The sequence below is a fragment of the Nerophis lumbriciformis genome, linkage group LG11, assembly GCF_033978685.3.
Source record: "Nerophis lumbriciformis linkage group LG11, RoL_Nlum_v2.1, whole genome shotgun sequence".
Lineage (NCBI taxonomy): Eukaryota > Metazoa > Chordata > Actinopteri > Syngnathiformes > Syngnathidae > Nerophis > Nerophis lumbriciformis.
The window spans coordinates 47,853,328-47,875,827 of NC_084558.2; the positions used below are offsets into that span (position 1 = coordinate 47,853,328).

Here is a 22,500-nt window from a genome sequence, read left to right on the forward strand (position 1 = left end):
TGCCAGACTGAAAGGACGACACGAACACAATCGAACATAAATAAATGGCAGCTCGTCGCAACTTTAGCGGACATTCTAGACTCTTTTCGTTGAAGTTTTTATTTTGTTCTTACAGCGGCCATGAAAATGACAGAAAACTGAGAGAAAAACTGTAAAAAGGATTTGGAAGGTGTCAACAAAGTGTTGTGTTATGAAGTGATGGCACGCTGTACACACTGTGTAATGAAGTACGTTGACCAATCAATCAATCAATCAATGTCATTAACCTTGGACAACCAGAAGTCAAGGCCCGGTGCTCAGATGTCACGTCACTTCATGTGGTCTGTCAAGTCATTTAATGTGGTTTGTCACATCATTTAATGTGGCTCATCACATTATCGTGGTCTGTTACGTCATTTCAAGTGGTCTGTCAAGTCATTTAATGTGGTTTGTCACATCATTAAATGTGGCCCATCACATTGTAGTGGTCTGTCACATCATTTCATGTGGTCTGTCACGTCATTTCATGTGGCCCATCACATTATAGTGGTCAGTCACGTCATTTCATGTGGTCTGCCACATCATTTAATGTGGTCTGTCAAGTCATGTAATGTGGTTTGTCACATCATTTAATGTGGCCCATCACATTATAGTGGTCTGTCACACCATTTAAAGTGGTCTGTCACATCATTTAATGTGGTCTGTCATATCATTTAATGTGGTCTGTCACACCATTTGATGTGGTCTGTCACATCATTTGATGTGGTCTGTCATATCATTTAATGTGGTCTGTCATATCATTTAAAGTGGCCTGTCACGTTAACGTGGTCTGTCACGTCATTTAATGTGGTCTGTCACGTCATTTAATGTGGCCTGTCACGTCATTTACTGTGGTCTGTCACATCATTTAATGTGGTCTGTCATATCATTTAATGTGGTCTGTCATGTCATTTCATGTGGTCTGTCACGTCATTTCATGTGGTCTGTCACGTCATTTCATGTGGCCTTTCACGTCTTTTAATGTGGCCTTTCACGTCTTTTAATGTGGCCTTTCACGTCTTTTAATGTGGCCTGTCACGTCATTTCATGTGGCCCGTCACATTGTAGTGGTCTGTCACATCATTTAATGTGGTCTGTCACGTCATTTACTGTGGTCTGTCACGTCATTTAATGTGGTCTGTCATATCCTTTAATGTGGTCTGTCATGTCATTTCATGTGGTCTGTCACGTCATTTAATGTGGTCTGTCACGTCATTTAATGTGGTCTGTCACGTCATTTACTGTGGTCTGTCACGTCATTTAATGTGGTCTGTCATATCCTTTAATGTGGTCTGTCATGTCATTTCATGTGGTCTGTCACGTCATTTAATGTGGTCTGTCACGTCATTTAGGTGGCCTGTCACGTCATTTACTGTGGTCTGTCACGTCATTTAATGTGGTCTGTCATATCCTTTAATGTGGTCTGTCATGTCATTTCATGTGGTCTGTCACGTCATTTAATGTGGTCTGTCACGTCATTTAATGTGGCCTGTCACGTCATTTCATTTGGCCCGTCACATTGTAGTGGTCTGTCACATCATTTAATGTGGTCTGTCACGTCATTTAATGTAATTTGTTACATCATTTAAAGTGGTCCGTCACGTATTTAAGCTGGACTGTCACGTCATTTAAAGTGGTCTGTCACGTCATTTAATGTGGTCTGTCAAATCATTTAATGTGGTCTGTCACATCATTTAAAATGGCCTGTCACACCATTCAATGTGGTCTGTCAAATCATTAAGGTGGCCCATCCCACCATTTAATGCGGTCTGTCGCACCATTTAATTTGGCCCACCCCACCATTTAATGTGGTTCATCACATCATTTACTGTGGTCTGTCACGTCATTTACTGTGGCCTGTCACGTCATTTACTGTGGTCTGTCACGTCATTTAATGTGGTCTGTCATGTCCTTTAATGTGGTCTGTCACATCATTTAATGTGGTCTGTCACATCATTTAATGTGGTCTGTCACGTCATTTAATGTAATTTGTTACATCATTTAAAGTGGTCCGTCACGTATTGAAGCTGGACTGTCACGTCATTTAATGTGGTCTGTCACGTCATTTAATGTGGCCTGTCACACCATTCAATGTGGTCTGTCACACCATTCAATGTGGTCTGTCACACCATTCAATGTGGTCTGTCAAATCATTTAATGTGGCCCACCCCACCATTTAACGCGGTCTGTCGCACCATTTAATTTGGCCCACCCCACCATTTAATGTGGTTCATCACATCATTTAATGTGGTCTGTCACGTCATTTAATGTGGCCCACCCCACCATTTAACGTGGTCCGTCACATTTAATCTGGCCCACCATGCCATCTAATGTGCTCCTCCCTATTAATGAAAGTGGCCCGCCACATCTTTTAATCTGGTCTGTCACATTTAAAGTAGCCCACCACTTAATTTAAAGTGGTCTGTCACATCATTTAACTTGGCCCTCCTCGCCAATTAAAGTGACCCGGACATGTCATTCTTTGTCATTTAAAGCAGTCCGACAGATGAATCAAAGTGGCCTACTGAGGGCCTCAATAGAAACCCTTCACTGTACTTTAGTGGGGATAAAAGTATTATTAGTAGTAAATCCAAGTCTTTAGTAGTAAATCTAATATTTTGAGTACATGAAGTTGCTTCCTTGTGCTGCTAAAACTAAAGTAAACAAAAAAATACACAAAAGAGTTGAGACAAAAAAAGTAGAAAAAGTTCATTTAGCTGCAAAGACAATAATAAAATAATAACGGGTCACGTGTCACATTCCGAATCAGACTCAAGTCTCACCTGATTGGTCAACATTTCTCGTTTGCTAATTGAATAATCATCGGTTTAGGTCCGGGCTCCGCCTGCAGACAAAACACACTCGGTCCTTCCCCAGCACACACGCACGTTGCTCCAAAATACGCAACAAAATAAAAAGTATTATGGCGTTTAGTTTGTCCTTGGTCAAGGTCACACTTCTAGACATGTGCAAGAGAGGCGGAGACAACGTTAGCAGCAGGTGTGACTTTAAAAAACAAAACATAGAAGGGTTACAAAAATAAACATTACAAAAACAAAAAGGCACCGATGACAACCGAGTTACTTTTATCCAGAAAACGTCTTCAGTAGGATGCGGAATAAAGCGACATTTGGAACGTTAGCTCGTTGTGATTCGTGAAGCTTCTTTCAACATTTCCATATTTGTACAAGAAAAAAATTTAAAACATTAAAAAAGGCACTTGACAATAAAAAACTGGTGATTGACTTCAGCTGTTTTTTTTCCTTCTTTTTTTTTTGTTTTTTTTTTTAAAAACAGGACAAAATCATAAAAACGTGCAACAACACCCGACCTTTTTGGCTCTTGTCAACTCCTGAGAGTTACGCAATTCATCCGTCATCTACCCGGTCATGTGACCAACCAGTCCGGCATGCAGCGCCTGCTTCAGGACGTCGGCCCGATGCAGAGAGGGTAGGTAAAGTGTCGCGGGCGGAGGTGGAGGCGGGGCTCCGTGGTAGTTGGCGGCGGCCGAGTAGCCCTGGTTGGGGATGGGGGAGGCGGCCATGCTGAGAGGGGAGGGGCTCTGCTCGTAATACTGACCGTCGCATTCCTCGTCCAGCGGCAGCGCCAAGCGCTTTCCCTTCTGTCGCCGGTTGCAGAACCACACCCGCACCACCTGCCACACACAACCCTTGGTCAGCGTCCGGAGTACGAGACGGTTCTACGGTTAGCGTCACTGAACTAGCGTGGAAAACTGTTAGCGTCGGTGAACTAGCCTAATCTAGGAGGGTTAGCCTGAGTGAACTAGCGTGGTCCTAAAGTTAGCCTGAGTGAACTAGTGTGGTCTACATGTTAGTGTGTGGGAACTAGCATTGTCCAAAGGTTAGCATAAGTGAACTAGCGTGGTCCAAGAGTTAGCGTGAGTTAACTAGCGTGGTGAACTCAGGTTTAGCCTGAGTGAACTAGCGTGGTCCTATAGTTAGCCTGAGTGAACTAGCATGGTCCTATAGTTAGCCTGAGTGAACTAGCATGGTCCTATAGTTAGTCTGAGTGAACTAGCATGGTCCTATAGTTAGCCTGAGTGAACTAGCGTGGTCCTATAGTTAGCCTGAGTGAATTAGTATGGTCCTATAGTTAGCCTGAGTGAACTAGCGTGGTCCTATAGTTAGCCTGAGTGAACTAGCACGGTCCTATAGTTAGCCTGAGTGAACTAGCATGGTCCTATAGTTAGCCTGAGTGAACTAGCATGGTCCTATAGTTAGCCTGAGTGAATTAGTATGGTCCTATAGTTAGCCTGAGTGAATTAGTATGGTCCTATAGTTAGCCTGAGTGAACTAGCGTGGTCCTATATTTAGCCTGAGTGAACTAGCACGGTCCTATAGTTAGCCTGAGTGAACTAGCATGGTCCTATAGTTAGCCTGAGTGAACTAGCGTGGTCCTATAGTTAGCCTGAGTGAACTAGTGTGGTCCTAAAGTTAACGTGAGTAAACTAGCCTGAGTGAACTAGCGTGGTCCTATAGTTAGGCTGAGTGAACTAGCGTGGTCCTATAGTTAGCCTGAGTGAACTACCGTGGTCCTATAGTTAGCCTGAGTGAACCAGCATGGTCCTATACTTAGCCTGAGTGAACTAGCGTGGTCCTATAGTTAGCCTGAGTGAACTAGCATGGTCCTATAGTTAGCCTGAGTGAACTAGCATGGTCCTATAGTTAGTCTGAGTGAACTAGCATGGTCCTATAGTTAGCCTGAGTGAACTAGCGTGGTCCTATAGTTAGCCTGAGTGAATTAGTATGGTCCTATAGTTAGCCTGAGTGAACTAGCGTGGTCCTATATTTAGCCTGAGTGAACTAGCACGGTCCTATAGTTAGCCTGAGTGAACTAGCGTGGTCCTATAGTTAGCCTGAGTGAATTAGTATGGTCCTATAGTTAGCCTGAGTGAACTAGCGTGGTCCTATATTTAGCCTGAGTGAACTAGCACGGTCCTATAGTTAGCCTGAGTGAACTAGCATGGTCCTATAGTTAGCCTGAGTGAACTAGCGTGGTCCTATAGTTAGCCTGAGTGAATTAGTATGGTCCTATAGTTAGCCTGAGTGAACTAGCGTGGTCCTATATTTAGCCTGAGTGAACTAGCACGGTCCTATAGTTAGCCTGAGTGAACTAGCATGGTCCTATAGTTAGCCTGAGTGAACTAGCGTGGTCCTATAGTTAGCCTAAGTGAACTAGTGTGGTCCTAAAGTTAACGTGAGTAAACTAGCCTGAGTGAACTAGCGTGGTCCTATAGTTAGGCTGAGTGAACTAGCGTGGTCCTATAGTTAGGCTGAGTGAACTAGCGTGGTCCTATAGTTAGCCTGAGTGAACTACCGTGGTCCTATAGTTAGCCTGAGTGAACCAGCGTGGTCCTATAGTTAGCCTGAGTGAACCAGCATGGTCCTATAGTTAGCCTGAGTGAACTAGCATGGTCCTATAGTTAGCCTGAGTGAACTAGCATGGTCCTATAGTTAGCTTGAGTGAACTAGCATGGTCCTTTAGTGAGCCTGAGTGAACTAGCGTGGTCCTATACTTAGCTTGAGTGAACTAGCATGGTCCTATAGTTAGCCTGAGTGAACTAGCATGGTCCTATAGTTAGCCTGAGTGAACCAGCATGGTCCTATAGTTAGCCTGAGTCGACTGGCGTGGTCCTATAGTTAGCCTGAGTGAACTAGCAAGGTCACATACTTAGCCTGAGTGAACTGGTGTGGTCCTATACTTGCCCTGAGTGAACTAGTGTGGTCTACGTGTTAGTGTGTGGGAACTAGCATTGTCCAAAGGTTAGCATAAGTGAACTAGCGTGGTGAACTCAGGGTTAGCCTGAGTGAACTAGCATGGTCCTATAGTTAGCCTGAGTGAACCAGCATGGTCCTATAGTTAGCCTGAGTGAACTAGCATGGTCCTATAGTTAGCCTGAGTGAACTAGCATGGTCCTATAGTTAGCCTGAGTGAACCAGCATGGTCCTATAGTTAGCCTGAGTGAACTAGCGTGGTCCTATAGTTAGCCTGAGTGAACTAGCATGGTCCTATAGTTAGCCTGAGTGAACCAGCATGATCCCTTACTTAGCCTGAGTGGACTAGTGTGGTATACGGGTTAGTGTGTGGGAACTAGCATTGTCCAAAGGTTAGCATAAGTGAACGAGCGTGGTCCTATAGTTAGCCTGAGTGAACTAGCATGGTCCTATAGTTAGCCTGAGTGAACCAGCATGGTCCTATAGTTAGCCTGAGTGAACTAGCGTGGTCCTATAGTTAGCCTGAGTGAACTAGCATGGTCCTATAGTTAGCCTGAGTGAACCAGCATGATCCCTTACTTAGCCTGAGTGGACTAGTGTGGTATACGGGTTAGTGTGTGGGAACTAGCATTGTCCAAAGGTTAGCATAAGTGAACGAGCATGGTCCTATAGTTAGCCTGAGTGAACTAGCGTGGTCCTATAGTTAGCCTGAGTCGACTGGCGTGGTCCTATAGTTAGCCTGAGTGAACTAGCGAGGTCCCATACTTAGCCTGACTGAACTGGTGTGGTCCTATACTTGCCCTGAGTGAACTAGTGTGGTCTACATGTTAGTGTGTGGGAACTAGCATTGTCCAAAGGTTAGCATAAGTGAACTAGCGTGGTGAACTCAGGGTTAGCCTGAGTGAACTAGCATGGTCCTATAGTTAGCCTGAGTGAACCAGCGTGGTCCTAAAGTTAGCCTGAGTGAACAAGCGTGGTCCTATAGTTAGTCTGAGTGAACTAGCGTGGTCCTATAGTTAGCCTGAGTGAACTAGCGTGGTCCTATAGTTAGCTGAGTGAACTAGCATGGTCCTATAGTTAGCCTGAGTGAACTAGCATGGTCCTATAGTTAGTCTGAGTGAACTAGCATGGTCCTATAGTTAGCCTGAGTGAACTATCGTGGTCCTATAGTTAGCCTGAGTGAACTATCGTGGTCCTATAGTTAGCCGGATTGAACTAGCTAGGTCCCATACTTAGCCTGAGTGAACTAGTGTGGTCTACGTGTTAGTGTGTGGGAACTAGAATTGTCCAAAGGTTAGCATAAGTGAACTAGCGTGGTCCAAGAGTTAGCGTGAGTTAACTAGCGTGATGAACTGAGTGAATTAGTGTGGTGAACTCAGGGTTAGCATGAGTGAACTAGCATGGGCTACGGGTTAGCGTGTGGGAACTAGCGTTGTCCAAAGGTTAGCATAAATGAACTAGTGTAGTCCAACGTTTAGCAATAGTGAACTAGCGTGGTGAACTCAGGGTTAGCATGAGTGAACTCAGGGTTAGCATGAGTGAACTCAGGGTTAGCATGAGTGAACTAGCGTGGTGAACTCAGGGTTAGCATGAGTGAACTAGCGTGGTGATCTAAGGGTTAGCGTGAGTGAACTCAGGGTTAGCGTGAGTGAACTCAGGGTTAGCGTGAGTGAACTAGCGTGGTGAACTCAGGGTTAGCATGAGTGAACTCAGGGTTAGCATGAGTGAACTAGCGTGGTGAACTCAGGGTTAGAGTGAGTGAACTAGCATAGTGGTCTAAGGGTTAGCGTGAGTGAACTAGCGTGGTCCAAGGGTTAGTGTGAGTGAACTAGCGTGGTCCAAGGGTTAGTGTGAGTGAACTAGCGTGGTGGTCGAAGAGTAAGAGCGAGTGAGCTAGCGTGGTGAACTCAGGGTTAGCGTAAACCAACTAGCATGGTCCTATTGCTAGCGTGAGTGAACTATCATGGTGAACTCAGGGTTAGTGTAAGATAACTAGCATGGTCCTATAGTTAACATGAGTGAACTAGCGTGGTGAACTCAGGGTTAGCGTGAGTGAACTCAGGGTTAGCGTGAGTGAACTAGCGTGGTGAACTCAGGGTTAGCATGAGTGAACTCAGGGTTAGCATGAGTGAACTAGCGTGGTGAACTCAGGGTTAGAGTGAGTGAACTAGCATAGTGGTCTAAGGGTTAGCGTGAGTGAACTAGCGTGGTCCAAGGGTTAGTGTGAGTGAACTAGCGTGGTGGTCGAAGAGTAAGAGCGAGTGAGCTAGCGTGGTGAACTCAGGGTTAGCGTAAACCAACTAGCATGGTCCTATTGCTAGCGTGAGTGAACTATCATGGTGAACTCAGGGTTAGTGTAAGATAACTAGCATGGTCCTATAGTTAACATGAGTGAACTAGCATGGTGAACTCAGGGTTAGTGTAAGATAACTAGCATGGTCCTATAGTTAACATGAGTGAACTAGCATGGTGAACTCAGGGTTAGTGTAAGATAACTAGCATGGTCCTATAGTTAACATGAGTGAACTAGCATGGTGAACTCAGGGTTAGTGTAAGATAACTAGCATGGTCCTATAGTTAACATGAGTGAACTAGCGTGGTGAACTCAGGGTTAGCCTAAGCTAATTAGCATGGTTCTATAGTTAGCCTGAGTGAACTCAGGGTTAGCGTGAGTGAACTCGCATGGTCCTATAGTTGACGTGAGTGAACTAGCATGGTGAACTCAGGGTTAGCGCAAGCTAACTAGCATGGTCTTATAGTTAACATGGGTGAACTAGCGTGGTGAACTCGGGGTTAGCGTGAGCTAACTAGCATGGTCCTATTGTTGGCGTGAGTAAACTAGCATGGTAAACTCAGGGTTAGCGTAAGCTAACTAGCAAGGTCCTATAGTTAGCGTGAGTGAGCTAGCATGGTAAACTCAGGGTTAGCATGAGCTAACTAGCATAGTCCTATAGTTAGCGTGAGTGAACTAGCGTGGTAAACTCAGGGTTAGCGTGAGCTAACGAGCATGGTCCTATAGTTAGCCTGAGTGAACTAGCGTGGTGAAGTCAGGGTTAGTGTGAGTTAACATCTAAATGTCTTCTATTTATTTAAATAGTCATTTACCATAAGGTAAACAAGCTACTAGCAGCTACGCAACAGCTAAGCACACAATCTAGACCTAGGTAATAATGACTGAACAATAAAAAGGTGACATTTGTCAATATTAAACAATTATAGTCACATATTACTTACACACAAAGTCTCCAAGGCGTATGAGAAAGTATCCAGTAACAAACGTGTCCGCATCATTCAACTTCACTTCATGAATGACATTTAAAGACGATTACTAGCCCACTTCAACTTAAAGACAGCATCGCAGAGAGTCAATGATCAACAGTTTTCTGCCACAAAGTAGAACTCACGTCTCTCTCCAGGCCGAGGTCGTCAGAGATGTGGGTGATCTCCTGCGTGTTGGGTTTGGGACACTTGACGAAGTAGGACTCCAGGGCGGAGCGGACGGCGCCTTCCAGACTGGTCCTCCTCTTCCTCTTCCTGGTGTCCACGAAGACTCGCTCGATCTTGTACATCTGCACACCACAGTTGCGGGTAAAGTAGCGGTCCTGGGACAAGGTCAAGGTGCGGAGGGGGGGGGGGGGAGGTTGGGAGGTGGGGGTTTCGGGGGAGGGGTCCTCCATTGAGGCGCCCAGCAGGACGCCAGCGAGCGAGCAGCTGACGGCCGTTAGCGGGCGCTGCTCTGTTGTGGTGCAAAGCGGCGAGGAGGACTACTTGACTACTTACATCCTGGGGATTTTCCGAGGTCTCGGCCTCGTTCAGCCATCTCTGTAGCAGCGGCTTCAGCTTGCACATGTTCTTGAAACTCAGCTGCAGCGCCTCGAAGCGACAGATGGTCGTCTGGCTGAACATCTTACCTGCACACACACACAGGTTATGATTTGGAATGGGGACCAAGTTTTTGTTCATGACTTGTGGAAGCATAAAAAAATTAAATGGACGGGACCGACTTTGAGGGCTCATAAAATCCAAACCGGAGCAGTAATTAAAACTCTTTCATCAACTTTTAATCAGAAGGGTTCAATATCTCTCCTGTATTAATTTGAAGCCGACACGACAAACGCGCTCAGAGGAGATAATGTTTGAAAAAAGGGTGACTGTTTTTACTCAACTCTTGTTTTGAAGGGGGAATTGCAAACTTCCTGTTGATTTTTGCTAGGGGTTGTCAGTGTATGAAATGTAGGTCTAAGTGAGACCTTTTGTTTCACGTCTCTACGACATTCCTAGAGGCGGTTTTGTCTGTTTTCTTCCTAGGGGGCGCTATAGCGTAATTTTGAGTTTTGGTGTTTGGTTTTTTGATTAGATCGCAATTTTCGCCAGTCCTGATGTGTGTGTCCAATTTGGTGAGTTTTGGCGGTATAGCTCGGTTGGTAGAGTGGCCGTGCTAGCAACTTGAGAGTTGCCGGTTCGATCCCCGCTTCCGCCATCCTAGTCACTGCCGTCGTGTCCTTGGGCAAGACACTTTACCCACCCGCTCCCAGTGCCACCCGCACTGGTTCAAATGTAACTTAGATATCGGGTTTCACTATGTCAAGCGCTTTGAGTCACGAGAGAAAAAGCGCTATATAAATATAATTCACTTCACTTGAAGCATGTTAAGGGGGTCAAATTACAGCTCAAAGATGCGGCGGTATAATAATAATAAAACGCTAGAAAATCAATAGGGTCCTCTGTCCCAAAGGGACTCTGTCCCTAAAAATGGTGTAAAATGGCCACTGCCCAGTTAGCTCATACACATACTTGCCAACCTTGAGACCTCCGATTTCGGGAGGTGGGGGTGAAGTCAAGTATTTTATATATATGTATATATATATATATATATATATATATATAAGAAATACTTGACTTTCAGTGAATTCTAGCTATATATTTTTTTTATTATGTATATATATATTTTTTATTATATATTATATACAGTATATATATGTATATATAAGAGAAATACTTGAATTTCAGTGTTCCTTTATTAACACATATACACACACATAACACTCATCTACTCATTGTTGAGTTAAGGGTTGAATTGTCCATCCTTGTTCTATTCTCTGTCACTATTTTTCTAACCATGCTGAACACCCTCTCTGATGATGCATTCTGCTTCGTCTCCTTGTTGTGTGCGCAGTTGTGCACTCTTTAAAAGCCGTAGATGTTATTGTCACATATGCATGTACAGTAGATGGCAGTATTGTCCTGTTTAAAAGTGTCACAACATTGCTGTTTACGGCAGACAAACTGCTTTACGGTAGACGAAAACGTGACTGCTGTTGTGTGTTGTTGCGGCGCTGGGAGGACGTTAATGAAACTGCCCAACAATAAACCCACATAAGAAACCAAGAACTCGCCCTCCATCATTCTACAGGTATAACGTGATTGGGCAGGTATGCTGTTTATATTGTGCAGTATATGTACATATTGACAAAAAGATGATACTAAGTCAACATTGGATGTTTTAGCATGTTGAATACATTTGACTATATTAACACGCACTTTTACTCGTATTTACTATCTAGATACTTATGTAAATACTTCAGTACTCTGAAATAAGTCATCAATTATTTCCTGGACACGCACAACTTCTCATTTACACAATTTACACAATGAGATGTAAAACATGTACTATGCAAGTATGTAGTACGCAAGTACAGATATATATGTACCCATTGAAGTACGCACTGTATATGTAGGCAGATACAATATGTAGTATGCATGTACATGCAGTATACAAATACGTACGTATGTAGTATGCATGCAGTATACAAATACGTACGTATGTAGTATGCGTGTACATGCAGTATACAAATACGTATGTATGTAGTATACATGTACATGCAGTATACAAATACGTATGTATGTAGTATACGTGTACATGCAGTATACAAATACGTATGTATGTAGTATGCGTGTACATGCCGTATACAATTACGTATGTATGTATGTAGTATGCATGTACATGCAGTATACAAATACGTACGTATGTAGTATGCATGTACATGCAGTATACAAATACGTACGTATGTAGTATGCGTGTACATGCAGTATACAAATACGTATGTAGTATGTGTGTACATGCAGTATACAAATACGTATGTAGTATGCATGTACATGCAGTATACAAATACGTACGTATGTAGTATGCTTGTACATGCAGTATACAAATACGTACGTATGTAGTATGCTTGTACATGCAGTATACAAATACGTACGTATGTAGTATGCTTGTACATGCAGTATATAAATATGTACGTTCTGTATGTAGTATGCATGTACATGCAGTATACAAATACGTACGTATGTATGTAGTATGCATGTACATGCAGTATACAAACACGTATGTAGGTAGTATACAAATACGTATGTATGTAGTATGCCTGTAAATGCAGTATACAAACACGTATGTATGTAGTATACAAATACGTATGTATGTATGTATGTATGTAGTATGCATGTACATGCAGTATACAAATACGTATGTATGTAGTATGCGTGTATATACAGTATACAAATACGTATGTATGTAGTATGCATGTACATGCAGTATACAAATACAAACATACGTATGTATGTATGTAGTATACATGTAAATGCAGTATACAAATATGTATTTATGTAATATGTATATACATGCAGTATACAAATACATACGTATGTAGTATGTATATACATGCGGTATACAAATACGAACATATGTATGTATGTATGTATGTATGTATGTAGTATGCATGTACATGCAGTATACAAATACGTACGCATGTAGTATGCATGTACATGCAGTATATAAATATGTACGTTCTGTATGTAGTATGCATGTACATGCAGTATACAAATACGTACGTATGTATGTAGTATGCATGTACATGCAGTATACAAACACGTATGTATGTAGTATACAAATACGTATGTATGTAGTATGCATGTAAATGCAGTATACAAACACGTATGTATGTAGTATACAAATACGTATGTATGTATGTATGTATGTATGTAGTATGCATGTACATGCAGTATACAAATACGTATGTATGTAGTATGCGTGTACATGCAGTATACAAATACGTATGTATGTAGTATGCGCGTACATACAGTATACAAATACGTATGTATGTAGTATGCATGTACATGCAGTATACAAATACAAACATACGTATGTATGTATGTAGTATACATGTAAATGCAGTATACAAATATGTATTTATGTAATATGTATATACATGCAGTATACAAATACATACGTATGTAGTATGTATATACATGCGGTATACAAATACGAACATATGTATGTATGTATGTATGTATGTAGTATGCATGTACATGCAGTATACAAATACGTACGCATGTAGTATGCATGTACATGCAGTATACAAATATGTACGCATGTAGTATGCATGTACATGCAGTATACAAACACGTATGTATGTAGTATACAAATACGTATGTATGTAGTATGCATGTACATGCACTATACAAATACGTACGTATGTAGTATGCATGTACATGCAGTATACAAATACGTACGTATGTAGTATGCATGTACATGCCGTATACAAATACGTACGTATGTAGTATGCATGTACATGCCGTATACAAATACGTACGTATGTAGTATGCGTGTACATGCAGTATACAAATACGTACGTATGTAGTATGCGTGTACATGCAGTATACAAATACGTACGTATGTAGTATGCGTGTACATGCAGTATACAAATACGTACATATGTAGTATGCATGTACATGCAGTACACAAATACGTACGTATGTAGTATGCATGTATATGCAGTATACAAATACGTACGTATGTAGTATGCTTGTACATGCAGTATACAAATACGTATGTATGTAGTATGCGTGTACATGCAGTATACAAATACGTATGTATGTAGTATGCGTGTACATGCAGTATAAAAATACGTACGTATGTAGTATGCATGTACATGCAGTACACAAATACGTATGTATTTAGTATGCATGTACATGCAGTATACAAATACGTATGTATGTAGTATGCATTTACATGCAGTATACAAATACGTACGTATGTAGTATGCATGTACATGCAGTATACAAATACGTACGTATGCATGTAGTATGCATGTACATGCAGTATACAAATACGTACGTATGCATGTAGTATGCGTGTACATGCAGTATACAAATATGTACGTATGTATGTAGTATGCATGTACATGCAGTATACAAACACATTGACATACGTATGTATGTAGTATACAAATATGTATGTATGTTGTATGCATGTACATGCAGTATACAAATACGAACAAATGTATGTATGTATGTATGTAGTATGCATGTACATGCAGTATACAAACACGGACGTATGTATGCATGTATATGCCTATGTAGTATACAAGTACGTACATATGGATGTATGTATGTACAATATGTATTATACATGTACATGCAGTATACAAATACGTATGTATGTACAGTACATGCAGTATACAAATATTTGTATGTACATGCAGTATACAAATGTATGCATGTATGTACCTAGTATGTATGTACGTACATGCAGTATACAAATACGTATGTATGTACATGCAGTATACAAATATGTATGTATGTACAGTACATGCAGTATACAAATATTTGTATGTACATGCAGTATACAAATGTATGCATGTATGTACCTAGTATGTATGTACTTGCAGTATACAAATACGTATGTATGTATGTAGTATGTGTGTACATGCGTATGTATACTGTAAACGGTGCAAAGCACTTCCCTATTTCCACATTTTGTTTTGTTAGTCTTATTCCAAAAATGGAATACATTAATTTTTCTCCTCAAAATTCTACACAATACCCCATAATACAACGTGAAAAGTTTTTCAGTTTTTTTTTAAATTAATTTAACAGTCTTCAGACTCTTTGCTCAATACTTAGTTGGCAGCAATCCCAGCCTCGAGTCTTTTTGAACACGATGCCACAAGCTTGGCACACCTATCTTTGGGCACTCTCTCTCTTTCCTCTCTGCAGCACCTCGCAAGCTCCATCAGGTTGGACGGGAAGCGTTTCAACCAGGATGTCTCTGTACATGGCTGCATTCATCTTTCCCTCTATCCTTACCTGCAGCTAAAAAAAAAAAAACCCATCCCCATAGCATGATGCTGCCACCACCGTATTGGTGCCTGGTTTCCTCCAAACATGACGCCTGGCCTGATTGGTGGATTGTCCTTCTGGAAGGTTCTCCTCTCTCCATGGAGAAATGCTGCATTTCTGACAGAATGACCATGGTCTTGGTCACCTCCCTGACTCGGGTCCTTCCACCCGGATTTCCTAGTTTTGAATTTTTGATACATTTGCAAAACCTTTTTAAAATGTCTAAAAAAATAATAATAAAAAAAAAGTTTCACATTGTCATTACGGGGAATTGTTTGGAGAATTTTGAGGACAAAAATGAAAAGATTCCACTTTGGAATGAGGCTGTGACATCAAGTGAAGTGTGCACATGTAGTATCGTCGGGTGTTCTGGCGAGACATTGGAACTCATGCACCTGTATCGTACTCTCGCCACAAGGTTCCGGACATTTCCGCCTTGCTTTGATTGTTACTGAAAGGAACGTTGAACGTTCTCCGACTAAACGTTCAACACTTGTCAATAATAGCTGCCATTGTGGTCCGTGAAAGTCGCCAACAAAGCATGGAGGCCATTTTGATTATCTTAAAAAAAAATTCTCACAATGTTTTTACTAAAAACACAAAAATGTGTCAGGTTTGTGTTGTCGGTTACAAAATTTTATTTGTTTTTAATATTAACATTTTACATTTTTACCGTTTTTTCTTTTCTCATTACATTTTTTTTCTCATTATTCTGTCTTTTTGCTTATGTATTTACTGTTTTTCTTTTTAATTACATTGTGTTTTGCCAACATGTGTACCTATTTGTTTTCTCATTACATTTGGTCTTTTTGCTTTCATTTTTATGTTTTTATTGTTAATTGTATTGTGTTTTTGCTAACATATTTACGTTTTTTTCCTCACTACTTTGTGTCTTTTTTCTTACATTTTTACTGTTTTTATTTCTAATTACATTGTGTTTTTGCTAACATCTGTACTATTTTTTGTTTTCTCATTACAATTTGTTTGCTTGCTTACATTTTTACTGTTGTTTCTTTTCTCATTACATTTTGTATTTTTGCTTTGATTTTTACGTGTTTTCTTATTATATTGTGTTTTTGCTAACATATTTACGTTTTTTCCTCACTACTTTGTGTCTTTTTCCTTACATTTTTACTGTTTTTATTTCTAATTACATTGTGTTTTTGCTAACATTTGTACTGTTTGGTTTTCTCATTACATTTGTTTGTTTACATTTTTTCTTTTCTCATTACATTTTTTTCTCTCATTATTCTATGTCTTTTTGCATACATATTTACTGTTTTTCTTTTTAATTACATTGTGTTTTGCCAACATGTGTACCGATTTGTTTTCTCATTACATTTAGTCTTTTTGCTTTCATTTTTAAGGTTTTTCTTTTTAATTATATTGTGTTTTTGCCAACATATTTACGTTTTTTCCCCTGATTACATTGTTTTTGTTTACATTTTATTTTTCCTCACTACTTTGTCTTTTTTCTTACATTCTTACTGTTTTTATTTCTAATTACATTGTGCTTTTGCTAACATCTGTAGTTTTTTGTCTTCTCATTACATTTTGTTTGTTTGCTTACATTTTACTGTTTTTTCTTTTCTCATTACATTTTTCTCATTATTCTGTCTTTTTGCTTATATATTTACTGTTTTTCTTTTTAATTACATTGTGTTTTGCCAACATGTGTACCGATTTGTTTTCTCATTACCGTATTTTCCGCACTATTAGCCGCACCTAAAAACCACAAATTTACTCAAAAGCTGACAGTGCGGCTTTTAACCCGGTGCGCTTTATATATGGATTAATATTACGATTCATTTTCATAAAGTTTCGATCTCGCAACTTCGGTAAACAGCCGCCATCTTTTTTCCCGGTAGAACAGGAAGCGCTTCTTCTTCTACGCAAGCAACCGCCAAGGTAAGCACCCGCCCCCATAGAACAGGAAGCGCTTCTTCTTCTACTGTAAGCAACCACCCGCCCCGGAAGAAGAAGAAGCACGCGGTGCATGCTGGGATATGTGATGTTTCATTTCCATTTGTGTGTTTATGTAAAGACCCCAAAATGGCTCCTATTAAGTGTGTTGTCTGTCTAATTATAAATAATGCAGACGAGGCGTGTTAACTGAGTTCTCAACGTTTACTCACAGCGTGCTCATAACCACATTCTAACTGCCAGCATACAACGCTTCTCAGGGCTACCGCGCATGCTCGTCACTATCGTTGCATGCTGGGTAGTGTAGTTGTTATATTTGCTAGCTCATAACATCACATTAAGAGATACGCTTACGCGCTTAATTCAATACTCGCCGTCATTCCGGGTGGATTGACAAAAGACCTCCAGCCGCTAGATATTGGTGTCAACAGGGCATTCGAAGCTAGACTGCTAAATGCGTGGGAACAGTGGATGACGAAGAAGCGCGCGGTGCATGCTGGGATATGTGACGTTTCATTTCTATTTGTGTGTTTATGTAAAGACCCCAAAATGGCTCCTATTAAGTGTGTTGTCTGTCTAATTATAAATAATGCAGACGAGGCGTGTTAACTGAGTTCTCAACGTTTACTCACAGCGTGCTCATAACCACATTCTAACTGCCAGCATACAACAACGCTTCTCAGGGCTACCGCGCATGCTCGTCACTATCGTTGCATGCTGGGTAGTGTAGTTGTTATATTTGCTAGCTCATAACAGCACATTAAGAGATACGCTTACGCGCTTAATTCAATACTCGCCGTCATTCCGGGTGGATTGACAAAAGACCTCCAGCCGCTAGATATTGGTGTCAACAGGGCATTCGAAGCTAGACTGCTAACTGCGTGGGAACAATGGATGACAGAAGGCGAACACACCTTCACTAAGACAGGGAGGCAGCGCCGGACGACATTCGCCCAACTTTTCAATTCGGACACCGAAGGAGAAAAATTCGAGGGATTTATGAATGAAGAATAACTTCAGAAAGTGAGCGCTATGTTTATTTTGTGTGTTGTGACATTAACGTTCGAGCAACATTATGTTGCTATTGCTCTGCACTATTTTGAATTTTACTATGTTTGTGATTGCACATTTGCGTACATTTTGGGACAGAGTTGTTAGAACGCTGGTTTTTAATATATTATTAAAGTTTGACTGACCTATCTGACTGTTTTTTTGACATTCCCTTTAGCGCAGCGTAGGCGCGGCTTATAGTCCGGGGCGGCTTATTGGTGGACAAAGTTATGAAATATGCCATTCATTGAAGGTGCGGCTAATAATCCGGTGCGCCTTATAGTGCGGAAAATACGGTACATTTTGTCTTTTTGCTTTCATTTTTACGTTTTTCTTGTTAATTATATTGTGTTTTTGCTAACATATTTACGTTTTTTCCTCACTACTTTGTCTTTTTTCTTACATTTTTACGGTTTTTATTTCTAATTACGTTGTGCTTTTGCCAACATCTGTACTGTTTTGTTTTCTAGTTACATTTTGTCTGTTTGCTTACATTTTTACTGTTTTTTTCTTTTCTCATTAAATTTTTTTCCCTCATTATTCTATGTCTTTTTGCATACATATTTACTGTTTTTCTTTTTAATTACATTGTGTTTTGCCAACACGTGTATCGATTTGTTTTCTCATTACATTTTGTCTTTTTTTCTTTCATTTTTACGTTTTTTTCTTGTTAATTATATTGTGTTTTTGCTAACATATTTACATTGTTTTCCTCATTACATTGTTTTTGTTTACATTTTATTTTTTTCCTCACTACTTTGTCTTTTTTCTTACATTTTTACTGTTTTTATTTCTAATTACATTGTGTTTTTGCTAACATCTGTACTGTTTGGTTTTCTCATTACATTTGTTTGTTTACATTTTTACTGTTTTTTCTTTTCTAATTACATTGTGCTTTTGCTAACATCTGTACTTTTTTTGTTTTCTCATTACATTTTGTCTGTTTGCTTACTTTTTTACTGTTTTTTCTTTTCTCATCAAATTTTTTTTCCTCATTCTGTGTTTTTGCATACATATTTACTGGTTTTCTTTTTAATTACATTGTGTTTTGCCAACATGTGTACCGATTTGTTTTCTCATTACATTGTCTTTTTGCTTTCATTTTTACGGTTTTTCTTTTTAATTATATTGTGTTTTTGCCAACATATTTACGTTTTTACCTCATTACATTGTTTTTGTTTTCATTTTATTTTTCCCTCACTACTTTGTCTTTTTTCTTAAATGTTTACTGTTTTTATTTCTAATTACATTATGTTTTTGCCAACATCTGTACTGGGTTTTTTTTCTCATTACAATTTGTCTGTTTGCTTACATTTTTACTGTTTTGTTTTGTCATCAAATTACATTTTGCTTACATTAATAATTTTTTATTTTCGTTACATTTTGTCTTTTTGCTTACATTTTTACGGTTTCTCTTTCTAAATTACATTGCATTTTTGCTAACATATTTAAGTTTTTTCTGACATGTCTTTCTGCTTACATTTGTTTTGTTTTCTCATGAAATTACATTTTGCGAAAATGTTTACATTTGTTCTCATTACAGTGTCATTTTGCTTACTTTTTAATGTTTTATTTCCCATGACTGTCTTTTTGCCTACATTTTTTTGTCATTACATTATGTAATTTGCTTACATTTTTAAAATGTTTAAATTCGCGTTACATTTTGTCTTTTTGCTTACATTTTTACTGTTTTTCTTTCTAACTACATTGTGTTTTTGCTAACTAACTTTTTTCTGATTACATTGCCTTTTTGCTTACATTTTTATTGTTGTTTTCTCATTAAATTACATTTTGCAAACATTTTTATATTTTTTCTCATTGGTGTCATTTTGCTTACATTGTTAATGTTTTATTTCCTATTACTTTGTCTTTGTTTACATTTTTTAATGTTTTGTTTTCTTATTACATTATGTAATTTTGCTTACATTTTTACAATTTTTCTTTCTAATGACACTGTGTTTTTGCTAACATGTAAGTTTTTTCTGATTACCATACATTGTCTTTTTGCTTATATTTTTATTATTTTGCTTTCTCATTAAATTACATTTTGCGAACATTTTTTTTTTAAATCTCTCATTACAGTGTCATTTTGCTTACTTTTTAATATTTTATTTTCCATTACCGGGTACTTTGTCTTTTTGTTTACAATTTTTTATGTTTTGTTTTCTCATTACATTATGTACTTTTGCTTACATTGTTAGTTTTATCTTTCTAATTAATTATATTGTGTTTTTGCTAACATATTTATGTGTCTTCTAATTACATGATATCTTTTTGCAGAAATGTTTACTTTATTTTGGTTTGATTTCATTTTGCCAGCATGCTGTGAGCCAAGAAAACGTGATGCAGATTAAAAAGGGATCGTCAATGTTTTCATGACCAAAGACCCCCGACCTGATGAAGATGAGGCCCCACCCCCTCCTCCCTACTTCAGGGGAGTACAAAGTGTGGATCGGGGGTCATTTTGGCTCGCAGCATATTGTCCAAATCAAATCTAACCAAAAAAAGTACAAATGTAAACAAGAAGACAAAATGTAATAAGAAAATGCTATAATTGTTATACTAATTAACAATACGATGTGTAACCTACAGCACAAAGTGGTCTTTAAATTTTTTTTTTTTTACAAGATTAAAAATGCCCCCCACCCATGTTTTGACTTTTCAATCTGCTGGTGGAATAAGTTTGGACGTTTAAGTATGGATCTTTTATAAATGTGCTGCTGATGAATAGAATATTCTAAGGTGGATGTAATTAAAATGTAATTTATCAAGTAAATACATTTTAACACCGACTGGTGTAAAAAAGGTGTCAAGTGAAGTTTCCTATAAAAGAAGGTGATTAAAAAGGGACATTTACCAAAACAAGGTGATTAAAAATGAACATTTACCAAAACAAAGTGATTAAAAATGGACATTTACCAAAACAAGGTGATTAAAAATGGACATTTGCCAAAAGAAAGTGATTAAAAATGGACATTTACCAAAAGAAAGTGATTAAAAATGGACATTTGCCAAAAGAAAGTGATTAAAAATGGACATTTGCCAAAAGAAAGTGATTAAAAATGGACATTTGCCAAAAGAAAGTGATTAAAAATGGACATTTGCCAAAAGAAAGTGATTAAAAATGGACATTTGCCAAAAGAAAGTGATTAAAAAGCAATGTTTACCAAAGAAAAGTGATTAAAAAGGGACATTTACCAAAATAAGGTGATTAAAAATGGACATTTGCCAAAATAAGGTGATTAAAAATGGACATTTGCCAAAAGAAAGTGATTATAAATGGACATTTGCCAAAAGAAAGTGATTAAAAATGGACATTTGCCAAAAGAAAGTGATTAAAAATGGACATTTGCCAAAAGAAAGTGATTAAAAATGGACATTTGCCAAAAGAAAGTGATTAAAAAGCAATGTTTACCAAAGAAAAGTGATTAAAAAGCAATGTTTACCAAAGAAAAGTGATTAAAAAGCATTGTTTACCAAAGAAAAGTGATTAAAAAGCAATGTTTACCAAAGAATGTGATTAAAAAGCAATATTTAGCAAAAGGTGATTAAAAAGCAATATTTAGCAACAGAAAGTGATTAAAAAGCAATATTTAGCAAAAGAAAGTGATTGAAAAGCAATATTTAGCAAAAGTAAGTGATTAAAAAGCAATATTTAGCAAAAGAAAGTGATTAAAAAGCAATATTTAGCAAAAGAAGGCGATTAAAAAGCAACATTTACCAAAAGAAAGTGATTAAAAAGCAATATATAGCAAAAGGTGATTAAAAAGCAACATTTAGCAAAAGAAAGTGATTAAAAAGCAATATTTAGCAAAAGAAGGCGATTAAAAAGCAACATTTAGCAAAAGAAGGTGATTAAATGGCAATATTTACAAAAATAAGGTGATTAAAAAGCAACATTTAGCAAAAGAAGGTGATTAAATGGCAATATTTACCAAAATAAGGTGATTAAAAAGCAACATTTAGCAAAAGGTGATTAAAAAGCAATATTTGGAAAAAGAGGTGATTAAATGGCAACATTTACCAAAAGGTGATTAAAAAGCAATTTAGCTAAATAAAAGCAACATTAAGCAAAAGAAAGTGATTAAAAAGCAACAATAAGCAAAAGAATGATTCAAAAGTAATATTTAGCAAAAGAGTGATTAAAATGGGTATTTAGCAAAAGAAAATGATTAAAAAGGGATATTTAGCAAAAGCAAGTGATTAAAAGGGATATTTACCACAAGAAAGTGATTAAAAAGGGATATTTACCACAAGAAAGTGATTAAAAAGGGATATTTACCACAAGAAAGTGATTAAAAAGGGATATTTACCACAAGAAAGTGATTAAAAAGGGATATTTACCATAGAGGTTGCCCAGAGCGAGGCCAACATCCGCCTGAGTGAAGCCCCAAGTGATGCGTTTGTGTTTCAGTTCTTTAGCAAACTGCTCCAGTTCTTCCGTGGAAAGGTTCTCCTGCAATCAAATGGTTGAAAATTATTTCTGATTTTGGAATAAAAAAAAAAAATTGCGTTCAGAGTTACCTCTTCCGAGTCGCTACAGCCGCCGCTGGACGAGCCGCTGCTCCTGGTTGACGAGGCCGGGTTGGGACCCGCGGGC

At 38.6% G+C, this 22,500-nt stretch overlaps 1 protein-coding gene across 1 annotated transcript in view; it reads right to left on the bottom strand.

Moving 5' to 3' along the window:
• Window positions 1-2,702: 2,702 nt before the first annotated feature.
• pou5f3 (POU domain, class 5, transcription factor 3) overlaps window positions 2,703-22,500 on the bottom strand; it is a 20,616-nt gene continuing 818 nt past the window's right edge. The window contains exons 1-5 of the mRNA XM_061966452.2: window positions 22,425-22,500; window positions 22,245-22,356; window positions 9,534-9,664; window positions 9,158-9,322; window positions 2,703-3,673 (exon numbers count right to left, since the gene is read on the bottom strand). The exon at window positions 22,425-22,500 is cut by the window's right edge and continues 818 nt beyond it. Coding sequence (XP_061822436.1) covers window positions 3,398-3,673; window positions 9,158-9,322; window positions 9,534-9,664; window positions 22,245-22,356; window positions 22,425-22,500 — 760 coding nt within the window. The 3' untranslated portion in view covers window positions 2,703-3,397. The remainder of the gene's footprint in view (window positions 3,674-9,157; window positions 9,323-9,533; window positions 9,665-22,244; window positions 22,357-22,424) is intronic.